A 19,727-nucleotide genomic window follows, 5' to 3' on the forward strand; every position below is an offset into this window, starting at 1 on the left:
CCTAAGCTGTGCCCCTTCCTGGCCACCCCTATTGGTGGTTCTGCCCCTCCCACTGGCCCTGGAGCCCCTCCCATTCCCTGGCTAGATAAGGCCGGCCCAGGACTGCCTCATCTGGCAGTAGGCACTGGGCTGGAATGGGGCTACCTGGCTCCCCATGGCAGTGGGTGCTGCTGCTTTTGGGGCTGCTGCTCCCTCCCGCTGCCCCCTTCTGGCTCCTCAATGTGCTCTTCCCCCCGCACACCACGCCCAAGGCTGAACTCAGTAACCACACAAGGCCTGTCATCCTAGGTAAGCCCCCACTAGGTCCCTGATGCACCAAACGAGACCTTGGGGACCCTGGGTCCTAGCACCTGACAGCAGCAGATGCTGTCAAGGTTCTTCTGCCCCCACCATTAGCCCTCATGCCAGACTTGGTACGGGGAAGGGTCAAGGGTTTGTTCTACAGAGACGCCACCCCTTCCTTTCACAGTGTTCTGTCTCCAGGTTGTCTTCAGGGGTTTGGGATGGGGTGGTGGTCGGCGAATGGGATGCAGTTTGCCTACGGCTTTGGTCAGGGCAGCACAAGCTGTGGCCGGCTCCAGACACACTGGATACTGGGTTAAGCCTCACTGCTTCCTTGGCTTCTGCCTTACCAAGGACAAGACACCTAGTCCAGGACAGGACAGCAGAGGTCCAGAAAGGCCTGCCCCTTGCTCTAGGCCCAGCCCCCGTTCCCCCGTACCTATTTGTTCTCTCTTTGGACTTTGGCAATAATGGGAAGCCAAGCTGGATGTTTGTTTTGTGGGGGCGGAGGGCAGCGGCCTTGGTTCCTGCACCTTCCCTGCCTGAAAGTAGTCTGGAATTTGCAGAACTGGTGGGACTGTGAGAACTGTGACAGAGAGAGGATAAGTGTCACCAGAACCTTGAGGGTGCGCAGATGGAGGGGTGGGCTTTCTTGGTGATAGGGTTCGGGGTGTGGAGAGAAGCTAAGTCCAGACAGAACAAAAGCTGGTGCCCACAGTACCTGGCTGCCTGGGGAATCGTCTAGAAGCAAAGCTTGATAAACCAGATGTGGTGAACTGGTTGTGCTACCGCAAGACAGAGGACTTCTTCACCATCTTCCTGGATCTCAATATGTTTCTACCCCTTGGGGTGGACTGCTGGATTGATAATACCAGGTATGTCCCATGTGCCCTACCCAGCCCCTACACATTGCCCTTCGGCTGCTGGCTGCTAAATGTCCCATTGTCCTCAGGGTTGTCTACAATCGCAGCTCTGGGCGTGTGTCCAATGCTCCCGGTGTACAGATCCGTGTCCCCGGCTTTGGCAAGACCTACTCTGTCGAATACTTAGATGACAACAAGCTAGCAGGTGTGTGTGCTCAGGGAAAGGCAGGGGCTCTTCTTGGCCATCAGGCTGGCCTACCGGTGTAATGGACAGAGCCCCCTATGTTGCTGCCCCCCCACAGGTTACATGCACACACTGGTCCAGAATCTGGTTAACAATGGGTATGTACGGGATGAGACGGTGCGGGCTGCACCCTATGACTGGCGTTTGGAACCCAGTAAGTGTTTGCAGGTGATGGGCTGGGGTATGACAAGTGGTCCCAGACCCTAACTGCCCTGATGTCTATCCGTCTCCAGGCCAGCAAGAGGACTATTACCAGAAGCTGGCAGGGCTGGTAGAGGAGATGCATGCTGCGTATGGGAAGCCTGTCTTCCTTATTGGGCATAGCCTGGGCTGCCTACACGTGCTGTATTTCTTACTGCGCCAGCCTCAGTCCTGGAAAGACCGCTTCATTGACGGTTTTATCTCTCTTGGGGCTCCATGGGGTGGCTCTGTCAAGCCCATGCTGGTTCTGGCCTCAGGTGAGGAGCTTTTGATCGCTGTCGTCCTGTGTGGGGTGAGGGAGGGATGAAGCAGATCACAGAGCTGGCTGTCACTCCAACTGTGCTCACAGTGTTGCCCAGAGAAATTGTCTGTGGGGCATAACGGCTATCCAGCTCCTTGAAGGCAGTACCATTAGGATGTCCCCTTGTAGAGTCTTTAGTGATGATAAGGAGGTGATAGAAGTCAATCCCAGGGGGCTGGAGAGATGGCTCAGTGGTTAAGAGCACTGCCTGTTCTTCCAAAGGTCCTGAGTTCAATTCCCAGCAACCACATGGTGACTCACAACCATCTGTAATGAGATCTGGTGCCCTCTTCTGGCCTGCAGGCAGAGTACTGAGAATACTGTATACATAATAAATAAATAAATCTAAAAAAATATAAAAAAGAAGTCAATCCTGGTAGTCTGTCAGCTTCTGATTTGCTCTATGTAGCCCCAAGTCCTCTGGCTTTCAGTTGCTTTTTGCTCCCTGGAGCCCCATGCCCAGGAATCTGTTTTATTGAGGACGTATTTGCCACAGCATGGCCAGACCTCATGCTCTGTGTTTTCGAGTAGCTTCCCCAGGAACCCGACACTAATACAGCCACCACTCACTGAGTACCGTTTTATACTGGGCACAGCAAGGCTCAGCCTTCACTGTGGAAGCTCACAGTCTAGTGAGTAACTCACCAGACTGTCACTGACTAAAACAAACGCCATCTAATCCTCCAAAAATACAATCCTGTGACCACCGTGCCGCATAGGCCCCGTACAGGACCTGAGGAAGAATAGCCAGTACACACGCATGCACACACACACACACACACACACACACACACACCTCAGATCTCACTCTCTTTAACTGACACACCGTTTGAGGCTCCATAGCTCTGGCTTACAGAAGTACCAACATAGCCTCTTCAAGCTTGAGCGCCTGACCGGACACCAGGCCTGCTTTGGTCTGGGTCTTGTAATCAAGGTCAGGACGGAGCCCGGACAGGGTTGAGTGCTTCAGAGAGGCAAATTGTGAGCCAGGCCCAGCTCCCTGTCCCACCGGGCTCTGTATCCACAGGCGACAACCAGGGCATCCCGATCATGTCCAGCATCAAGCTGAGAGAGGAACAGCGCATCACCACGACATCACCCTGGATGTTTCCAGCCCGCCAGGTATGGCCTGAAGACCACGTGTTCATTTCCACCCCAAACTTCAACTACACAGGCCAAGACTTCAAGCGTTTTTTTGAGGATCTGCATTTTGAAGAAGGATGGTACATGTGGCTGCAGTCACGTGACCTACTGGCGGGCCTCCCTGCACCTGGTGTGGAAGTGTACTGTCTGTATGGTGTGGGTCTGCCCACACCCGGCACCTACATCTATGACCATAGCTTCCCCTACAAAGACCCGGTGGCTGCGCTCTATGAGGATGGGGATGACACTGTTGCCACACGAAGCACTGAGCTCTGTGGCCGGTGGCAGGGCCGCCAATCACAGCCTGTGCACCTGCTGCCCATGAATGGGACCGAACATCTCAACATGGTCTTCAGCAATAACACACTGGAACATATCAATGCCATTCTCCTGGGTGCCTACCGTCATGGTACTCCTGAGGCCCCCACTGCCAGCCCAGGTCCCCCACCCCCTGAATAAAGACCTTTGCTGTTATAGGTCCTGTGAGTTGTGGGTTAAATGGAAGGCACTACTAGGATCCTTAGATTCACGTACCACCCGAGCCAGAGGAGCACGCAGTGAGATGGGCTTTGCTAAGCCTGCCATTGAACTGAACAGTGAGAGGTATGGCGTCTCATTGCCCTGGTTGAACTGCTCAGAAAGCCTGCCCTTTGCCTGCCTTCACAGTACCTGTGCCAATATTCAGATATAGGTACAGCTGTTGGAATGGGACACAGAGACATATGACTTGAATTCTAGTTGGATACAAGAGTTTAAAATAGGACCAGGCGGTGGTTGTACATGCCTTTAATCCCAGCACTTGGGAGGTGGAGGCAGGCGGATCTCTGTGAGTTCGAGACCAGCCTGATCTATATAGTTCCAGGATAGCCAGGGCCACGTAGACCATGTCTCAAAAACAATAAATAAATAAATATAGCTGGGCAGTGGTGGTGCACATGTTTAATCCCAGCACTAAGGAGACAGAGACAGGCAGATTTCTGAGTTTGAGGCCAACCTGGTCTACAAAGTGAGTTTCAGGACAGTCAGGGCTATATAAGAAACCCTGTCTCGAAAAAACAAGACTAAACTAAATAAATCAGTAGTTTATAATATGGGAGCTGAGAGCTGGAGATCTGTTAAGAATGTAAAATTGGGGCTGGAGAGATGGCTCAGAGGTTAAGAGCACTGGCTGCTCTTCCAGAGGTCCTGAGTTCAGTTCCCAGCAACCACATGGTGGCTCACAATAGTTTATAATGAGGTCTGGTGCCCTCTGGCAAGTAGGCAGAACACTGTATACATAATAAACAAACAAATAAATAAATAAATCTTTTAAAACACACACACACTCATAAGATTGCCTGGTGGTGGTGGTGCACCCCTTTCATTCCAGCACTTGGGAGGCAGAGGCAAGTGGAGTTTTGAGTTCGAAGCAAGCCTGGTCTACAGAGTGATATCTAGAACGGCCAGGACTACACAGAGAGAAACCCTGCCTTGAAAAAACAAAAAAGGTAGGGGAATAAAAGGGCTGGAGAGATGGCTCAGAGTTAAGAGCATTGGCTGCTACTCCAGAGAGGTCCTGAGTTCAATTCCCAACCCAGCAACCATAGGTTGGCTCATAACCACCTAAAATGAGATCTGGTGCCCTCTTCTGGCATGCAAACAGAACACAATGATCTACAGAGCTAGTTCCAGGACAGCCAGGGTTAAACAGAGAAACCCTGTCTCGAATAAATAAGTAAGTAAATAAGTAAATAAATAAATAAATAAATACGTTTAGAGCTAGGTGATGGCACTACGTTTTTAATCTCTGCATTCAGGCCAGCCTGGTTTACAGATTGAGTTCCAGCACAGCCAGGGCTACATGGAGCAACCCTGTCTCAAAAACCAAAAAGAAAAAGTCTAGGAGGCTTGGGATCTGAAAGAGTGACAATTCAGCTAAAGAAGGCTTAATTTGGGGCTGGAGAGATGGCTCAGAAGTTAAGAGCACTTGTTGCACTTGCAGAGGACCTGGGTTTGGCTCCCAGCACCCATATGGTGTACCAAATGGTTAGCAATCATTTGTTCCAGGGAATCTAATGCTCTTTTCTAGTGGGCACCTGGCATCACTAGAACACAAACCTAAAAGGGCTTCATTTATACTTCAAGAGTTATGTGGTTGAGTGTTTTGCCTGCATACATGTATGGGATTGCAGTCAGGTAAGAGGGGGATGGAGGAACCCATGGAAGACCTGGCAAGGGGTACAACAGCCCCTTCCTCAAACTCCCTGGAACCAGAGGCAAAGGTGAAAGTGAAACAGAAGACGCACAAAGCGGCCTGCAACCTCTAAACTGGGGTGGAGGCGAAAGCGAAAGTGGGAAGCGTGAAGCGTCCTGTACAACCCCACAGAAGCCGAGGCGGACGCTTCTCTGCTTCGCCCCACGGGCTTCACTCTTTTCATCTGATCGACCCCGGATCTCAGCTGGCTTCCCTGACCCGAGATGCTGAAGCAGGCAGTGGAACACAGAGGAGGCTTCTCTTTCGAGAACTGCCAGAGGTGAGGGGGGAGTGGAGTTCTAGTTGAGAGCTGTCGACAGTGGGCGGCCTTTTTTTTTTTTTAAACTGGTGGAAGTGGGGGAGCTTTATGTTGGGTGACTAAGTAGGGGCTTAACCCAGGAGATGAGGAAAGTAGAGATAATTTAGGGGGCCGGTTCAAGGGCTCTCCCTAGAAGCAGAATTGAAACGTGAGTCACCCCACTGTTTGCAGGAATGCGTCCTTGGAACACGTCCTCTCGGGCCTTCGGGTCCCTCATGCACGCAAGACCGGGACTACCATCGCGGGACTCGTGTTCCGAGTGAGCAGGGCGACAGGACTGGAGGGTTAGGTTGGCGCCACTACGGAGATCGAGTGGGCATTAAGGCTGGGCTCTTCCTCTGCAGGATGGAGTTATTCTGGGCGCCGATACGCGGGCCACTAACGATTCGGTCGTGGTTGACAAAAGCTGCGAGAAGATCCACTTCATCGCTCCCAAAATCTAGTAAGAATCCCCAGCTCAGTCCCCACACTCAAACGCTGCACTGTCTGTCACTCACGCCCTCCTCTGTCCCAGCACGTTCTCTTCCGTCCCTGCACGTCCCAGTCCACACCCACCATCCCTTCTCCCCCCACCCCCCAGCTGCTGTGGGGCTGGAGTAGCTGCAGACACTGAGATGACCACGCGGATGGCAGCTTCCAAGATGGAGCTACACGCGCTGTCCACTGGTCGTGAGCCTCGGGTGGCCACGGTCACCCGTATCCTGCGCCAGACACTCTTCCGGTGAGGAGGTGGGGTAAAGATGATCCCTAACGGGGGTCATTTACTTGCAGGTAGGCGTGGTTGACGGGGGAGGGGGAGGGCGAGGAAAAGGTTAGGCTGCTACCTGCGGAAGAAGCCTGGCCGGTGTGACCAAAACTGAGTTCCGGAAGAAGTCACGTCAATCATGGGACGCCAGGTCACAGGAAGAGGAGGGACTCAGACCTAGAAGTGGCCTAAGAGGCGGAGCCGGCTCCAGTAGGCAGTAACAGCACCGGCTTATCCACAGGTACCAAGGCCACGTGGGAGCATCACTGATCGTGGGCGGGGTTGATCTGACCGGACCACAACTCTATGGAGTACACCCCCACGGTTCCTACAGCCGTCTGCTCTTTACGGCCCTGGGTGAGTGCTTCCCTCCTTTTCGCACGAATCCTGCCCCTGCAACCCTACCTTCAAGGTTTGTTCCCTAGAGGAGGCAGCAACAGCTGACTTCAGATGCCCCTTCCCACCTGTAGGCTCTGGACAGGATGCAGCCTTGGCTCTACTGGAGGACCGGTTCCAGCCAAACATGACGGTGAGCGACTTCTGCCCATTACTTCGTGCTCAGAGGGTGGGGAGTGTCAAAAAAAAAAAAAAAAAAAAAAAAAAAACAAAACTGGCCAAGTAAGGAAGGCTTGGAGGGGAAGAAGGTGACACCTGAGAAGGGACCGAATAATGCTGAAGGTCCAGTCAGGAACCAAGTTTAGACCACTGAGAGATGCTCACAAATGATTGTTAACTGAAGGAAGAGGTAAATAAAGCCCACTGCGGTTCTATATGAGGTTTGAGGTATGGACTTTGGAGTGCCATAGAAATTGGCGACTATGTGCTTCAGGAATAACTAAGGCCCAGAGAGACACTTAGTGACAGAGGACTAGATTGGTGGGTGGGAAGACCGATGGAAGGGCCCTGGAAGTGTAAGGGGCACTGAGAAGCTTGTACAGGGGATCAGTGGGTGGAGGCAACACGGGGTTTGGGGAGAAAGCAAGTCAGAAGCTAAGGGACTGGAATCTTGACTGGCAGGAGAGGAAGGAGGTTGGGCTTGCACAAATGGCTGTCTAGGCTTCAAGATTAACGAAGTCCCCAGGTTAGTGTGAGGCCACACCAGGCTCCCTAACCTCATTCACACTACCACAGCTGGAGGCTGCACAAGAGCTGTTGGTGGAAGCCATCACTGCAGGGATCCTGAGTGACCTGGGCTCTGGAGGCAGTGTGGATGCGTGTGTGATCACTGCAGCAGGCGCCAAGCTGCTGAGGACCCTGAGCTCTCCCACAAAGCCTGTGCAGAGGTAGGAGCAGGGTAAGGGAGGAACGCCGGCCAGCAGGGAGGACTGCCAGGACAGGACAGGCTGCACGCTGAAAGGCTGCACGCTGAAAGGCTGGCCCTCCTCTCTTCTAGAGCTGCCCGTTACCACTTTGCTCCTGGAACCACAGCTGTCCTGACCCAGGAAGTGAGGCCCCTGAACCTGGAGCTTCTGGAGGAAACCGTGCAGGCCATGGAGGTGGAATAAAGTGGCTAAGGCTTAGAGCTTGGAACAAGGGGGAATAAACCCGGGAAATACAAACACTTAAACAAAAGACTCTGTCGTTTTTTGAGAGGAGTGGGACAAAGAGCCATAGGAGCTTTGTGCCTGGGGCATCTAAGGACCACAGGCCTGGTTCCTTCATCATCACCTCAGCGGTCTGTCCAGAATCCCAGCTCTAGTCAGCACTGCAGGCTTTGAGGTGGAAAGCTATACCCTGTCATCCCCAAACCTAATTCCACACAGTGGAAGCATACCCCACCGGTCTCCATCTTGAACGACCCCGGGGACAGCCCCTACTCATTGCCATTCCCTGGCTTAGCAGTGCTCCCCTATTGCTACCAGGTCCACCCTGGGTTCTAAGGGGGCTAAACTGCTGATAAAGCAACTGTTCCCTGACTCTAAGGCCGGGTGGCAAGTTCTCACCAAGCACCCCTCATCCACCTACAGTGCCTCTAACTTTATGACACCCCTCAAATAACCTGGCATGTGTGAGCCACTGGTGAAAAGCTGGGCCTTGTCTGCACAGGCAGGGCTGTGAGTAGGGAGATGGATTCCGAGCTCTCTGGGCTGAAAGGGGTCGTGAACTCATGGGGGAAGATGACACATATAACAAGAAACTTTTGCTAAGCCTCCACCGAGGGCCCTGCCCCTGGGTTTTCTGCTGGGAACATCTTGTTCTCAGAGTAGCTAAGCCCCACTGGGTCTTCAGAATGAATAAGCCACGTTCTCCAGAGAGGTTCTTCTCCAGGCTGGACATCTTTGGCCCCTGACTTTGTGTTCCCTGACATTTTATTATGAAAGAAAGTATATGCAGTAGTAAAGTTAAGGGAACAGTTCACTAAGCATCCATATGTCCAGGTTATAATTCATATTCTGTTGGATTTGATCTTATTTCTATCCACCCCTTTTATTCACCATTCACTTGTTGCACTTTTTAGACTGGGGTATTTTTTTTTTTAAATCTTTATTTGTTCATTTTATATCCTGACTGCCTTTCCCCTCTTTCTCCTCCCAGTCCCTCCCCTAGGCTGAGGTATTCTTGAGTCAGTCAAAGCCTTTGATATTCTAGAAAAATTCAAGCCAACTCACCTGTTGCAACTCTGCACACAGAGACACCATCTCTCCATTGATTTAGTTCAGCCTGGAGCTCAGTAACAAATGCACTGTGGACAGATCTTGCCCATGGCAATCTGGGGTCTAGAAACAGAGGTCACGGCTGTCACTCTTGTACTTTCAACTTCAGTCCAGAGTCTGTCACTGAGGACTCACTCACACTTTTGGCAATAGAGGCCTTAGAACTGTCCCATCCCACCTCTCTGGGCAAACCTCTGACTCCTGTTCCACACTGATGAGAAATCCTAGATGATGTCTGTTAAGATTCAGAACCTCCATCCCTGGCCTTCACAGCAGAGACACCGATCATACCTGTATGTTCTTCATACAGCAGGCTTCTCTGGGAGTCCAGTACTCCTGACAGCCCTGGGAAACTACATAGTTCCCAGCCACCAGTTTGATATTTTACACCTAGTTCAGCCATATGTCCTTAGTATCCAGTGACCAACACTTGGGATAGGAGGTGGCCCAGAAAGCCAATAGGAAGGCAAGGCTTAGGGAGCCACCTCCCCAAGGTGGGAGCCTCACACCTGGATACTTGATAATTCCAAGGACTTTGGCCTAAGAAGACCTCTCCTAGGCTGGTGTGAGAATGTGTTAAGACCACACAGCTGGCCTAGTCTCAAGCCCAAGGCTTCTGCCCAAGGACAAGGATACTCATAAATAAAGCCAGGCCATTCTCAACTTCATTATCTTCCACAATGTTACTGCTGAGCCTAACCCTTAGCCTGGTTCTCCTTGGCTCCTCCTGGGGTAAGTGGGCTGGGGACCAATCCTGACTGATCAACTTAGGGCAGCTTAGCTTCCAGCTCCTGTTTAGGGGACCAGAGAAGGAGTCGGCCTGGCTAGAAGGAAAGTGGGCAGTACGGGCAAAGGGAAACTAACGTACTTAGGCTAAAAATAAATAAATAACAAGTCAGACGATTGAGCCAGACCTGAGGAAGCATGAAAGATATGTATAGTCTAAGCAAAGCAGACTAACAGAAGGCCAAGGAGATGGCTCCGGAAATCAGGGAGAATATCAGGACTAGGTAGGTAGATGTGATGTGCACAGGATTTGAGGGCTGGTAGGATGGGGTAACTGAGACAGCTGTGTATGCCTGAAAGGCACTCAGGAGAAGGGCTAGTGAGAAATCCTCGTGAGCCGGATCCCTCTGGAATACACAGCGTGGGGGCCTTGAGCCAGAATGGAGGGTGAGGTGGGCTGGGTTGTGGATACTCACTGCCCTATGTTCAGGCTGTGGTGTTCCTGCCATCACACCTAAACTGAGCTACAGCCAGAGGATTGTCAATGGGCAGAATGCAGTGTCAGGCTCCTGGCCCTGGCAGGTGTCTCTACAGGTACATACTCTAGGGGTGGGTCAGGGTCCTGTATGCTTTATGCCTATGGGTAACTGAAACCCATTCACGTATCTGACTTTTGACCCTAGGAAACCAATGGCTTCCACTTCTGTGGTGGTTCTCTCATCAGCCAGAACTGGGTAGTCACTGCTGCCCATTGTGGAGTCGTGTGAGTGTAATCTACCTGTCCTGCCAGTTCATCTCTTTCTACTTCCTTGTAGCATCCCTGCTACTACGCATACTATGGTTCTGTAGCATCTGTACTGCGCCTGTAGTGTACCCCGGGACAGTCCGCAAGCCAGGCAAGGGGCTGGAGATTGAAACATACAAACACACAGAGACAGAGATCATCCTTGAATTCCCCAAGAATGCCCCCTTTATTGTGTTCAGGGGCAGCTTATATAGGGCTCTCGTCACACCCCAGCTCTCGGGATCTTTCAGCTGCAGACCAATCAGAGCCCACTCCCCTGCCACCAGGGTCTCATGCTCAGAGCAGCTGCAGGCTGCGCAGAGCAGAGGAAACAAGTTGTTTACAGGAAGTCCAGGGTCTGGTGGTCCGCAGTCCCTAACACTTCCTTCCCTTGGGTGGCCCCTCTGAAATCCCCTAGCAGCTACCCATTCCCATTATCCTTGCAGTGCTGGACGACACTTAGTTGTTTTGGGAGAATATGACCGATCTTCCAATGCCGAGCCTGTACAAGTGCTCTCCATCTCGAAGGTAAGTCCCTGGATGCACATGTACAAAGGGCTTTAGGTGATCTGCTTTGGACACAGAAACTCAAGCATGCCCCAACCTACCCCTCGGCGCCAACCTTGGGTACTGGCCTGTGCTCCAGCTTCCCATGGCTCTCTCCTGGCTCCATAGGCCATCACACACCCTAACTGGAACCCCACCACTCTGAACAATGATGTGACCCTCCTGAAGCTCGCCTCACCAGCCAAGTACACGGCACGAATCTCACCTGTCTGCCTGCCTTCTTCCAATGAGGCACTGCCTGAAGGCCTCAAATGTGTCACCACTGGCTGGGGCCGCACCAGTGGTGTGGGTAAGAACTTGGGTAAGAGCAAGGGGAGCCTGGAGGTGCATCCTGGGCCAGCCTGACCACCTTTCCTGGCCCACAGGCAACGTGACCCCAGCACGTCTGCAGCAAGCAGTTCTACCCCTGGTCACTGTGAACCAGTGCCGGCAGTACTGGGGTTCGGGCGTGACTGACGCCATGATCTGTGCCGGAGCCTCGGGTGTCTCTTCGTGTCAGGTAAGCACAGGCACCTGCCCTCTGTACTGTCCCATGGGAGACTTCCTCAACTGCCGTCCCAACTTTCCCCCTTTCCTTCCCTTTCAGGGTGACTCAGGAGGCCCCCTTGTCTGCCAGAAAGGAAATGCCTGGGTGCTAATTGGCATCGTCTCCTGGGGCACTGAGAACTGCAATGTGCAAGCCCCAGCCGTATACGCCCGGGTGAGCAAGTTCAGCACCTGGATCAACCAGGTCATGGCCTACAACTAGACTGTCTGCAGATCCTTTCCCAATTCAATAAAGACACCAGGCTCAGTTCTCTTGTGTAGCCTTGTCTTCCATCCTGGCTTAGTGGAAAGGAGAGGCTCTCAGGGGCTTTACCCCTGATCTGGACTTTGCCGTCCCAGGCTGTGGCCCCTACTCTTCTTTTTGAACAATTCACTAGTCGCATGGCACAGTCATGGTATCAGAAGAAAATGGCAGCCTTCCCTGGGGATGGCAGCCTGTTTATTGGATACAGAAGATACATTTACAGGGTACACAAAATAAATAACTGCACATTCTCCATCCGCGGCCCATGGCATGAACGCCTGGCAGACCTATCAAAGGCCAAAGACACAAACTCCCTCTGCCCTATCCTCACAACCAGGCCTATTTTGGGCAAGAAAGACAATTAAATCCCCAGTGGTTCACACCCCCAGAAATTCCTGGGGCAACTGGTAGGTGGGGGTGTTCTGAGGCTGTGAGGCTCAGTCCTCCGGGACCTCCTATCCAGAGGGCAGGAGGATATAAGGAGAGAGTACATAAGGCACAGTTGACTTGGCACACAGTGGTCTCTTTGGTTTGGTTTCCCAATGGAGGTGGCATACTTAGAAAGAGGGCCTAGCCCAAGGCTGCCTACTGAGAGGAGTTGTGTGGGAGTCAGACCCTTCTGCCGACAGAGGCTCTTAGTCTAGCTAAGGCTCAAGCTAGGCTCTGTCTGGCCCCTTCCTACCCACTGAAAGCAGCTACAGAGGGAGGGAGCTTGGATTCCAGCCTAGTGTGGTGGTGGCAGGGAGACCATGCCAGCTATAGGAGCTGTTGCGGCTCAGTTCTCTGGGAAAGCAGCCCCTGCAACCCTACCCTACCTCCCGGAGGAGCTCCCTCCAGCCTGACACAGTGGGGACAGCCTCAAAAGTTAATGCTATGAAAAGAGGTGGGCACAGGGCAGATAGGGCAAGGCCAGCTCTTACAGCAAGGTCAGCACCCAAGGCACCCGGGGTTCAGAGGCAGGTAACACAGTACGGCTAAGTTCCAGGGTGAGGTTTGGAGAAGCTGAGCAAAAGAGGAGTTGAGCAGCCCAGGACTCTCCCCCAATTCAGCAACTCCTTTCTTTCCTCTTCCTTTAGGAGGGCTGTGGCAAGGGGGTGCACCAGTCACCAGCCCTCCCCCGGCCACCTATACCTAGACCAGACACTAGATGGCACCATCATGAAGCTATAAAGAGGGCATGGCAGCTTTAGAAAGGGACCAGCAAAGGACAATACCAAAGGGTGGAACGAGGGTTGACAATGGAATTCTGAGGAGAACTCTTCATGCACATCCATCCCCCAGGTAGCAGCAGTGGATCTCCCTTTAACCCCTCCAGGTGGGGAAGGAGGCAGCTGGGGAATGACATGGGCATCTAAGCAGGAGAGGGAGACAATAAGGGGCTCTGCAGAGGCACTGAGGGTGATGCGCAGAATCCTGCTCACAGAGAGGCAGGAGCCTGAGTCCTACCATGCGGCAAGTCTGGGGGTTAGAAGAGATCCTGGTGGCACCATGAAGAAATATTGCTCTCAGCTGGGGAAAATGGTGGAGTTGCTTGGATCTGACTGGGGCTAAGGCACCATGAGGCACCTGGGGCTTGCAGCTTAGCTATGGTAAAGCTAAACCTCCCACTGGAGCATACTCTTAAGGATTAGTATGACGTAGGATATGGGAGCTAGACCAATGCTTTGTGGAAGAAGGGGGGGGGGGGTTATAAAAGTAATGGATTCAAAGAGTCCTGAGCCATAGGACCCATTCTACCCAAAACTATAGACCCCTTTGGTCCAGGAAAAAGGCACACATTAAGGAGATCTGTGGGAACTGGGTCCTGTCCTTTCTTCCAACTTAGCAGCTGCCTACCAGGTTCTCAGGTTAGATGGTCCTGGGCCACCATCCCAACAGGCCCAGGCCCAGGCCCATGAGGAGGTAGGGGCTACTAAAGGCACAAAGAAGAGCTAGACCCAGACATGCTCTATATACTGCTGGCCATGATGCCTGGGTACAGAAAAGGCATTGGGCCCAGGTGACAAAGCAGAGAGTGGCCAGGAGGAGACGACAGTGTGTCCATGTCACAGCTGGTGGCTCAGCCATTATACTGCTGCTGGTAGCGCAGGTTGAGCTCTCGCAGCTCACGCTCCCGAACACGGCGGGACTTGTTGGAGCGTGTGGAGCGGCTGGAACGTGTGGACTGGGAAGATTTGGTGCTCTGGCAACGAGAGGAAGCACGCTTGAGGAGATTCTGGGAGATGGATCGGTGGAGATTCTTCATGGACGAAGAGGCTGCCATGCTTACTACCCATGGATGTCTCAGGGCCTGCAGTGCAGTCATCCGGGCTCCAGGGTCCACTGTCAGCAGGCGGTCAATGAAGTCCTTGGCCAGGTTAGATACACTAGGCCAGGGCTAGAAGCCAAGGACAAGCATTAGTGTGAGAGGACCCGACACTGCCCTCCCATCTAAATGATGCCTCCACAGCACTAGGATCCACCCAGCATCTGTGCAGTCTAGAAAGGCAGCACCTCTTCTTTGCTGCAGCACACTGGAACTCCTTTCCTTCCCCTCAGGCTGACACAGGTTACTGAGCAGGCGCTGCTTGCTGATGAATCTGACGAGGAAAAGGACGCATCATCTATCCTGGGAAGCAAAGCCTAATTAAAGGAGGTGGACCATGCCAAGACCCCTAACCTACCCTAGGGATTTTAAATAAAGGAGGTGGACCATGCCAAGACCCCTAACCTACCCTAGGGATTTTAAATAAAGGAGGTGGACCATGCCAAGACCCCTAACCTACCCTAGGGATTTTAAATAAAGGAGGTGGACCATGCCAAGACCCCTAACCTACCCTAGGGATTTTAAATAAAGGAGGTGGACCATGCCAAGACCCCTAACCTACCCTAGGGACTTTTTTTTTTTTTTTTTTTAACAGTGTCTCTCTGTATAGCTCTGGCTGTCCTGGAACTAAAAATGTAGACCAGGCTTCTTGCCTGTACATCTGTAAGTCACAGGGATCCACCTGTCTCTTCTTCCTGAGTTGTGATATCAAAGGCATGTACCACAACATCTGGCTGCAAGATTTTTGTTTTGTTTTTTTGTTTTTGGAAACAGGGTTTCTCTGTGTAGCTCTGGCTGTCCTAAAACTTACTCTGTAGATCAGGCTGGCTTCAAACTCACAGAAATCTGCTTGCCTCTGCCTCCCTGAGTGCTGAAATTAAAAGCTTTTTTATTTTTCATATGTGTGTACCTGAGTGTATGTATACCCACCACACACATGCAAGCACCCACGGAAGATAGATGGACTGGAGCTTCAGCAGCTGTGAGCCCTCTGTGGGTCCTTTGCAAGGACAGCTCTTTTTTTTTTTTTTTTTTTTATTTTATTTATTTATTATGTATATTGCATTCTGCCTCCATGTATGCCTGAATGCCAGAAGAGGGAGCCAGATCTCATTACAGATGGTTGTGAGCCACCATGTGGTTGCTGGGAATTGAACTCAGGACCTCTGGAAGAACAGCCAGTGCTCTTAACCTCAGAGCCATCTCTCCAGCCCAAGGACAGCTCTTGATTGCTGAGCCATCTCTCCAACTCTAGATTTTTTTTTAATTATTTATTTTTATTTCATGTGCATGTGTCTGTATGGGGGTGTCAGATCCCCTGGAACTGGAGTTACAGACAGTTGTGAGCTGCCATGTGGGTGCTCGGTATTGAACCCAGGTCCTACTGGAAGAGCAGCCAGGCTCTAAACCACTGCGCCATATCCCCAGCAACCCCAGCACTAGATTTTAGAAGAAAGTGATCCACATTTTCTCACCATGGCTAAACTCCACCAACCATCTGTCTGGATCATATTGAGTAGAGGGAAATTTTACAGTCCTTACTGAGAGGGTCTCGCCTTCTAACTTCCAAGGAGTTCCCCATCAGCATTCAGGCATCAAGAGAAAAAAAACATTTAATGCATTTATATTTCTCAGTTTGGTGACAGGGTAGGGACTTCTGGAGCCAGATAAAAATAATTACCCTTCTCAGAGACTGTCCAGTTTGTGTAGTGAGATTTCGTTTGTTATCTTAATAAATAAAGCTTGCCTGAGTTCAGAGAGTAAAACAGCCGCACTGAGCAGCCTTACGGACAGGCAGTGCTGACACACAACCTTTTTCCCCTCTGCTTCCCAAGTGCTGGGATTAAAGATGTGCTCATCACCACCCAGAGTAACACCCACCTTTAGTCCCAGTAGCCACATTAGTTTGCCACAGAAACCAGGAGGTAGTGATGCACGCCTTTAATCCCAGCACTAGAGAGGAATATAAAATGAGAGGAGACAGCTCTCACACACAGTCTCATTCTGAGATTCCTGGAGGCAGGATCGCCATTTTGAACTGAGGTAGAGGTTAAGAGCCAGCGGCTGGCTGTTCTGTTTTCCTGGCCTTCAGGCCAAGCCCCAATTTCTGTCCTTGGGTTTTTATTAATTGTGCTACAAGTTTATATAACTTCTTTGAGCCACAAAAGCCCCTGACATTAGCCAGGTGTAATGGTACATGCCTTTAATCTCAGCATTTGGGAGACAGAGGTTGGCAGACGCCTGTGAGTTCTAGGCCAATATGGCCTACATAGTGAAAGCCTATCTCACAGCAAACAAACAAGTCCTTAAGTGTTATGTGCAGCCTCCTTCTAGTCCATTTCTGTCCCTACAGAGCTCTCCTAAAAGCCTGGTCTGCTACAGGTAACCAGAGTTGCCTTGTCTTAGCCATTCACAAAGTAGCTATCAACGCTGGCTCTCAGCCTCCCTAACTTGTCTTTACCTGGCTGAAGTTAAATTCTTAGGGGAAAGGACATTGCCTTCAGTGCTCTCCTAGCCTCCAGTGCTTACCATTACTCCAGTCTCTGAGTTCCAAGTTGATTGTTACCGTTCAATGTACTGAGCCCTAGTGCTCGGGGCAGCTCACACAGGAGGCACTGAGTAGGCTCAGGTGGCTGAGCAATCAGATGCTGTCTAATGAGCACCCTCCGGGAAAGCTGCTTCAGGCCATGGAACCCAGCCTCTGGGCCCCTGAACTTCCTGAGAGAGCTTCTAGAAAGGGCTCTGATGCTCCTTCAAGGGTAGGCTGCCGGGTAATTCTCTGTTCTGCTATATGGGCTCTACTATGATGCCAGGACACCACTCTCTCTTTACTGCTAGATGAAGGCTGTCTGTCCTACTCCATGGTACTGTTTACCTTGGGGAACCTCTGAACATGCTCTCCATGGTACTCAGGCACACCTTACAACGGTCCACCTTCCAGGTAGGGACATGGCCATTTAACAAAGACACACACCTGCTGATTCACATTGCCCTAGCAGGGCTCCCTTGACCTCTTGCTATGCAAGAGGTCACCCCTTCCCAACTGACAGAAGTGATGCAGAGGGAAGACTCATCTGGACTCCTAAGAAGAGGTAGGTAGTTTTCTTGTAGTCACTGTACTCACCTCCCTGTTAGTAAGCAAAGCTTGCTGGGCAGTGGTGGCGCACGCCTTTAATCCCAACACTCAGGAAACAGAAACAGGCAGATCTCTGTGAGTTCGAGGCTAGCCTGGTCTATGGAGCAAGTTCCAGGACAAACAGAGACACAGAGAAACTAAACCCTGCCTCCCTCAAAGAAAGAAAGAGAGAGAAAGAAACAAAGAGAGAAAGAAAGACACCCATTCACATAGTTTTTTTTTTCCTTTAAAGAAAGTCCTGTGGATTGCTGTTGCCACCTGAGTACAAGCCTCTGCCTATCACGAGATGGATGCAGCAGGCCTATTAGAACACGTGATGAACATGGCAAGCCCAGAGTTCTGATGAACAGATCAGATCAGAGTACCTGCATTGTGCTGCCCTGCTGGGCTTCTCTGGGAACTGAGAAAGCTACTGCAGCCCAGCCTGGCTTGCTGGAAGAACAACTGCAAGGCAGCCCAGGGTACTCCAAACAGAGCTGAATGATTCTGAGTCTGTTCCTTACTCAACTCTGAACAGGATCCTGCAACTCCTAAGCCAGGGATTTTGGTACACACATTAGATCCCAGCACTTAGCCAGGCGGTGGTGGTACACGCCTTTAATCCTGGCACTCAGGAAGCAGAAGCAGAAGGATCTGAGTTTGAGGGCAGCCTGGTCTACAGAGTGAGTTCCAGGATAGGCAGAGCTACACAGAGAAACCATGCCTTGAAAAAAAATAGTAGTAGTAGTAGTAGTAGAAATAATAATAATAATAAAAAGATCCCAGTACTTAGCAGGTGGAGGCAGGAGGATAAGGAGTTCAAAGCCACCCTATACTTTATAGACAATTTGAAGCCAACTGAGGCCTCCTCCAAATAAGAGTAGCCGCTCTCTGCAGAAGGTGGAACAGTGGTACAGCTGGATTCACAAGCTAGAAGCCTAAACAAGGATGAAGTGGAGGCTTTCTCCCTTCAGATCCTCATACAGTTAAAGCATGGACTCCTGTGGCTTGCAACCAGTCTGCTACTGTCTTAGAAGGGCCTCGCAGCAGAACTGCACAGTGAGCTTAAACATCTCCATCTCCAGAGTAGCACAGGCACACACCAGGCACTAACCCCTGCTGCCTGTCAAGCGCTCAGCCTGTTAGTGACAAAGCGAGCCAGATTGATCCGCCCTTCCTACGCCCCAGACTCTCGCCTCATCAATTATTGTGTTCGTGCCACTGGGTACAGAATGCCAATGGACTCATCTGTCTGCAGGCCAGCCCAGCTCTCCGGAAGGCCCCAACACTCCCCATCTATGAGGAGCTGGGAGCAGCTATGCGGGTAGTGGTCTCCAAGCCAATGTGACTCAAGTCATACTAACCAAAGTTTCTCCATCTAATCTTTGTGTGTTGGAAGAAACTAGAGTAGGAAGTCAAGCAGGCTGAACACAGGGAAGTGGCCCTCATCCAGCTTGCAGACAACAAGGCAGGGGTTTGGGCTGATCTCAGTTGAGCAACCTCTTACCTCGACCTCCCACATTACTCAGAAACGCAAAGCCTCCTGTGTCCTCCACAGTCCCACTTCTGAACTCAAGTTCATTCCAGCACCTCCCAAGAAAGTGGCCATTGCCTGAAGTCCATCCCACCTGCTTCTCTGAACCCTAAGTATGTCTGTCAGGCTATGACTGACTGGTCAGGAGGCATTCTGGACATGAGAAAAAGAAAAATGATTAAACAACCATGCCCTTCAGTTTCCAAAGTTCTAACTGCTTTCTCTGGCTAAAGGACAGAACCCTGACCTCAGTATATATCCTTGTGGTCAGATAGGGACATTCGTGAGCCTCAGGTGACTAACAGATGGGACAAGTCCCAATAGCAGCTGGTTAGTCTCCCATTGGTCTCTCCCTGCATCTGGACCAGTATGAAACACAGGAGGGTGAGGACTAGAAGGAAGAGGTCAGTTAGCTCTGCCTGCAGACAGTCAGGAGATCTGTATATGCTACTATAAACATGAAGACAGCTTCAGTATATGCTACTAGCCCATACTCTCCACAAGTCTCTAGACCCTGCATGCGTGAGCTGGGCCCTGGGCTGAGGCTGTGGGAGGAGGGTAGTCACTGGCACTCCGAGTCTGACCATCAAGCGTGGGAGGAGGGTAATCACTGGCACTCCGAGTCTGACCGTCAAGCTGACTGCCTTTTTCCCAGTACACAAACTCCGAAAGACCTTGTTCCCTTGCAGTTAAAGTACCTACTCTTGAGGTTCTAACAGCAGAGGAGACAACTACAGAGAGTGGGAGGGACCACTCCCTAAGCACCCCCTCACCAATTTCCCTCATTATCCCCTACTTTTCTCCTGGGCAAAGCCATTCCTCTGTGGACTCCAACTCTCTCCTAGAGGGAGAGGCACCAATATACAAAGGCATCGTGTTCCAGCTCAGAGAGTGTGTCTCCTTTTTCTCTCTGCCCCTTCT

General features: G+C 51.4%; 4 protein-coding genes across 4 annotated transcripts in view; 3 read left to right on the forward strand and 1 right to left on the reverse strand.

Annotated features, from left to right (window-relative positions):
• The first annotated feature begins 99 nt into the window (after nt 1-99).
• On the forward strand, nt 100-3,508 carry Lcat (lecithin-cholesterol acyltransferase). Its single transcript, XM_038312436.2, has 6 exons — nt 100-288; nt 1,001-1,157; nt 1,235-1,350; nt 1,448-1,543; nt 1,623-1,847; nt 2,919-3,508. Exons 1-6 carry the CDS (start codon nt 135-137, stop codon nt 3,491-3,493), a joined length of 1,323 nt encoding a protein of 440 aa, XP_038168364.1. The 5' UTR covers nt 100-134; the 3' UTR covers nt 3,494-3,508.
• Nucleotides 3,509-5,085: 1,577 nt separating this feature from the next.
• Nucleotides 5,086-7,903, forward strand: Psmb10 (proteasome 20S subunit beta 10). The gene is made up of 8 exons (XM_038312857.2): nt 5,086-5,547; nt 5,758-5,845; nt 5,931-6,028; nt 6,167-6,307; nt 6,573-6,688; nt 6,802-6,860; nt 7,463-7,614; nt 7,725-7,903. Exons 1-8 carry the CDS (start codon nt 5,492-5,494, stop codon nt 7,834-7,836), a joined length of 822 nt encoding a protein of 273 aa, XP_038168785.1. The 5' UTR covers nt 5,086-5,491; the 3' UTR covers nt 7,837-7,903.
• Nucleotides 7,904-9,662: 1,759 nt separating this feature from the next.
• Ctrl (chymotrypsin like) lies at nt 9,663-11,810 on the forward strand. The gene is made up of 7 exons (XM_038312871.1): nt 9,663-9,717; nt 10,202-10,305; nt 10,395-10,474; nt 10,942-11,023; nt 11,171-11,351; nt 11,428-11,561; nt 11,649-11,810. Exons 1-7 carry the CDS (start codon nt 9,666-9,668, stop codon nt 11,808-11,810), a joined length of 795 nt encoding a protein of 264 aa, XP_038168799.1. The 5' UTR covers nt 9,663-9,665.
• A 196-nt stretch (nt 11,811-12,006) lies between these two features.
• Nucleotides 12,007-19,727, reverse strand: part of Pskh1 (protein serine kinase H1) — a 31,219-nt gene continuing 23,498 nt past the window's right edge. Inside the window, exon 3 of the mRNA XM_038312870.2 lies at nt 12,007-14,229. Within this exon, the coding sequence (XP_038168798.1) occupies nt 13,912-14,229 (318 nt within the window). The 3' untranslated portion in view covers nt 12,007-13,911. The remainder of the gene's footprint in view (nt 14,230-19,727) is intronic.

The sequence above is a fragment of the Arvicola amphibius genome, chromosome 15 (assembly GCF_903992535.2).
Source record: "Arvicola amphibius chromosome 15, mArvAmp1.2, whole genome shotgun sequence".
Taxonomy (NCBI): Eukaryota; Metazoa; Chordata; class Mammalia; order Rodentia; family Cricetidae; genus Arvicola; species Arvicola amphibius.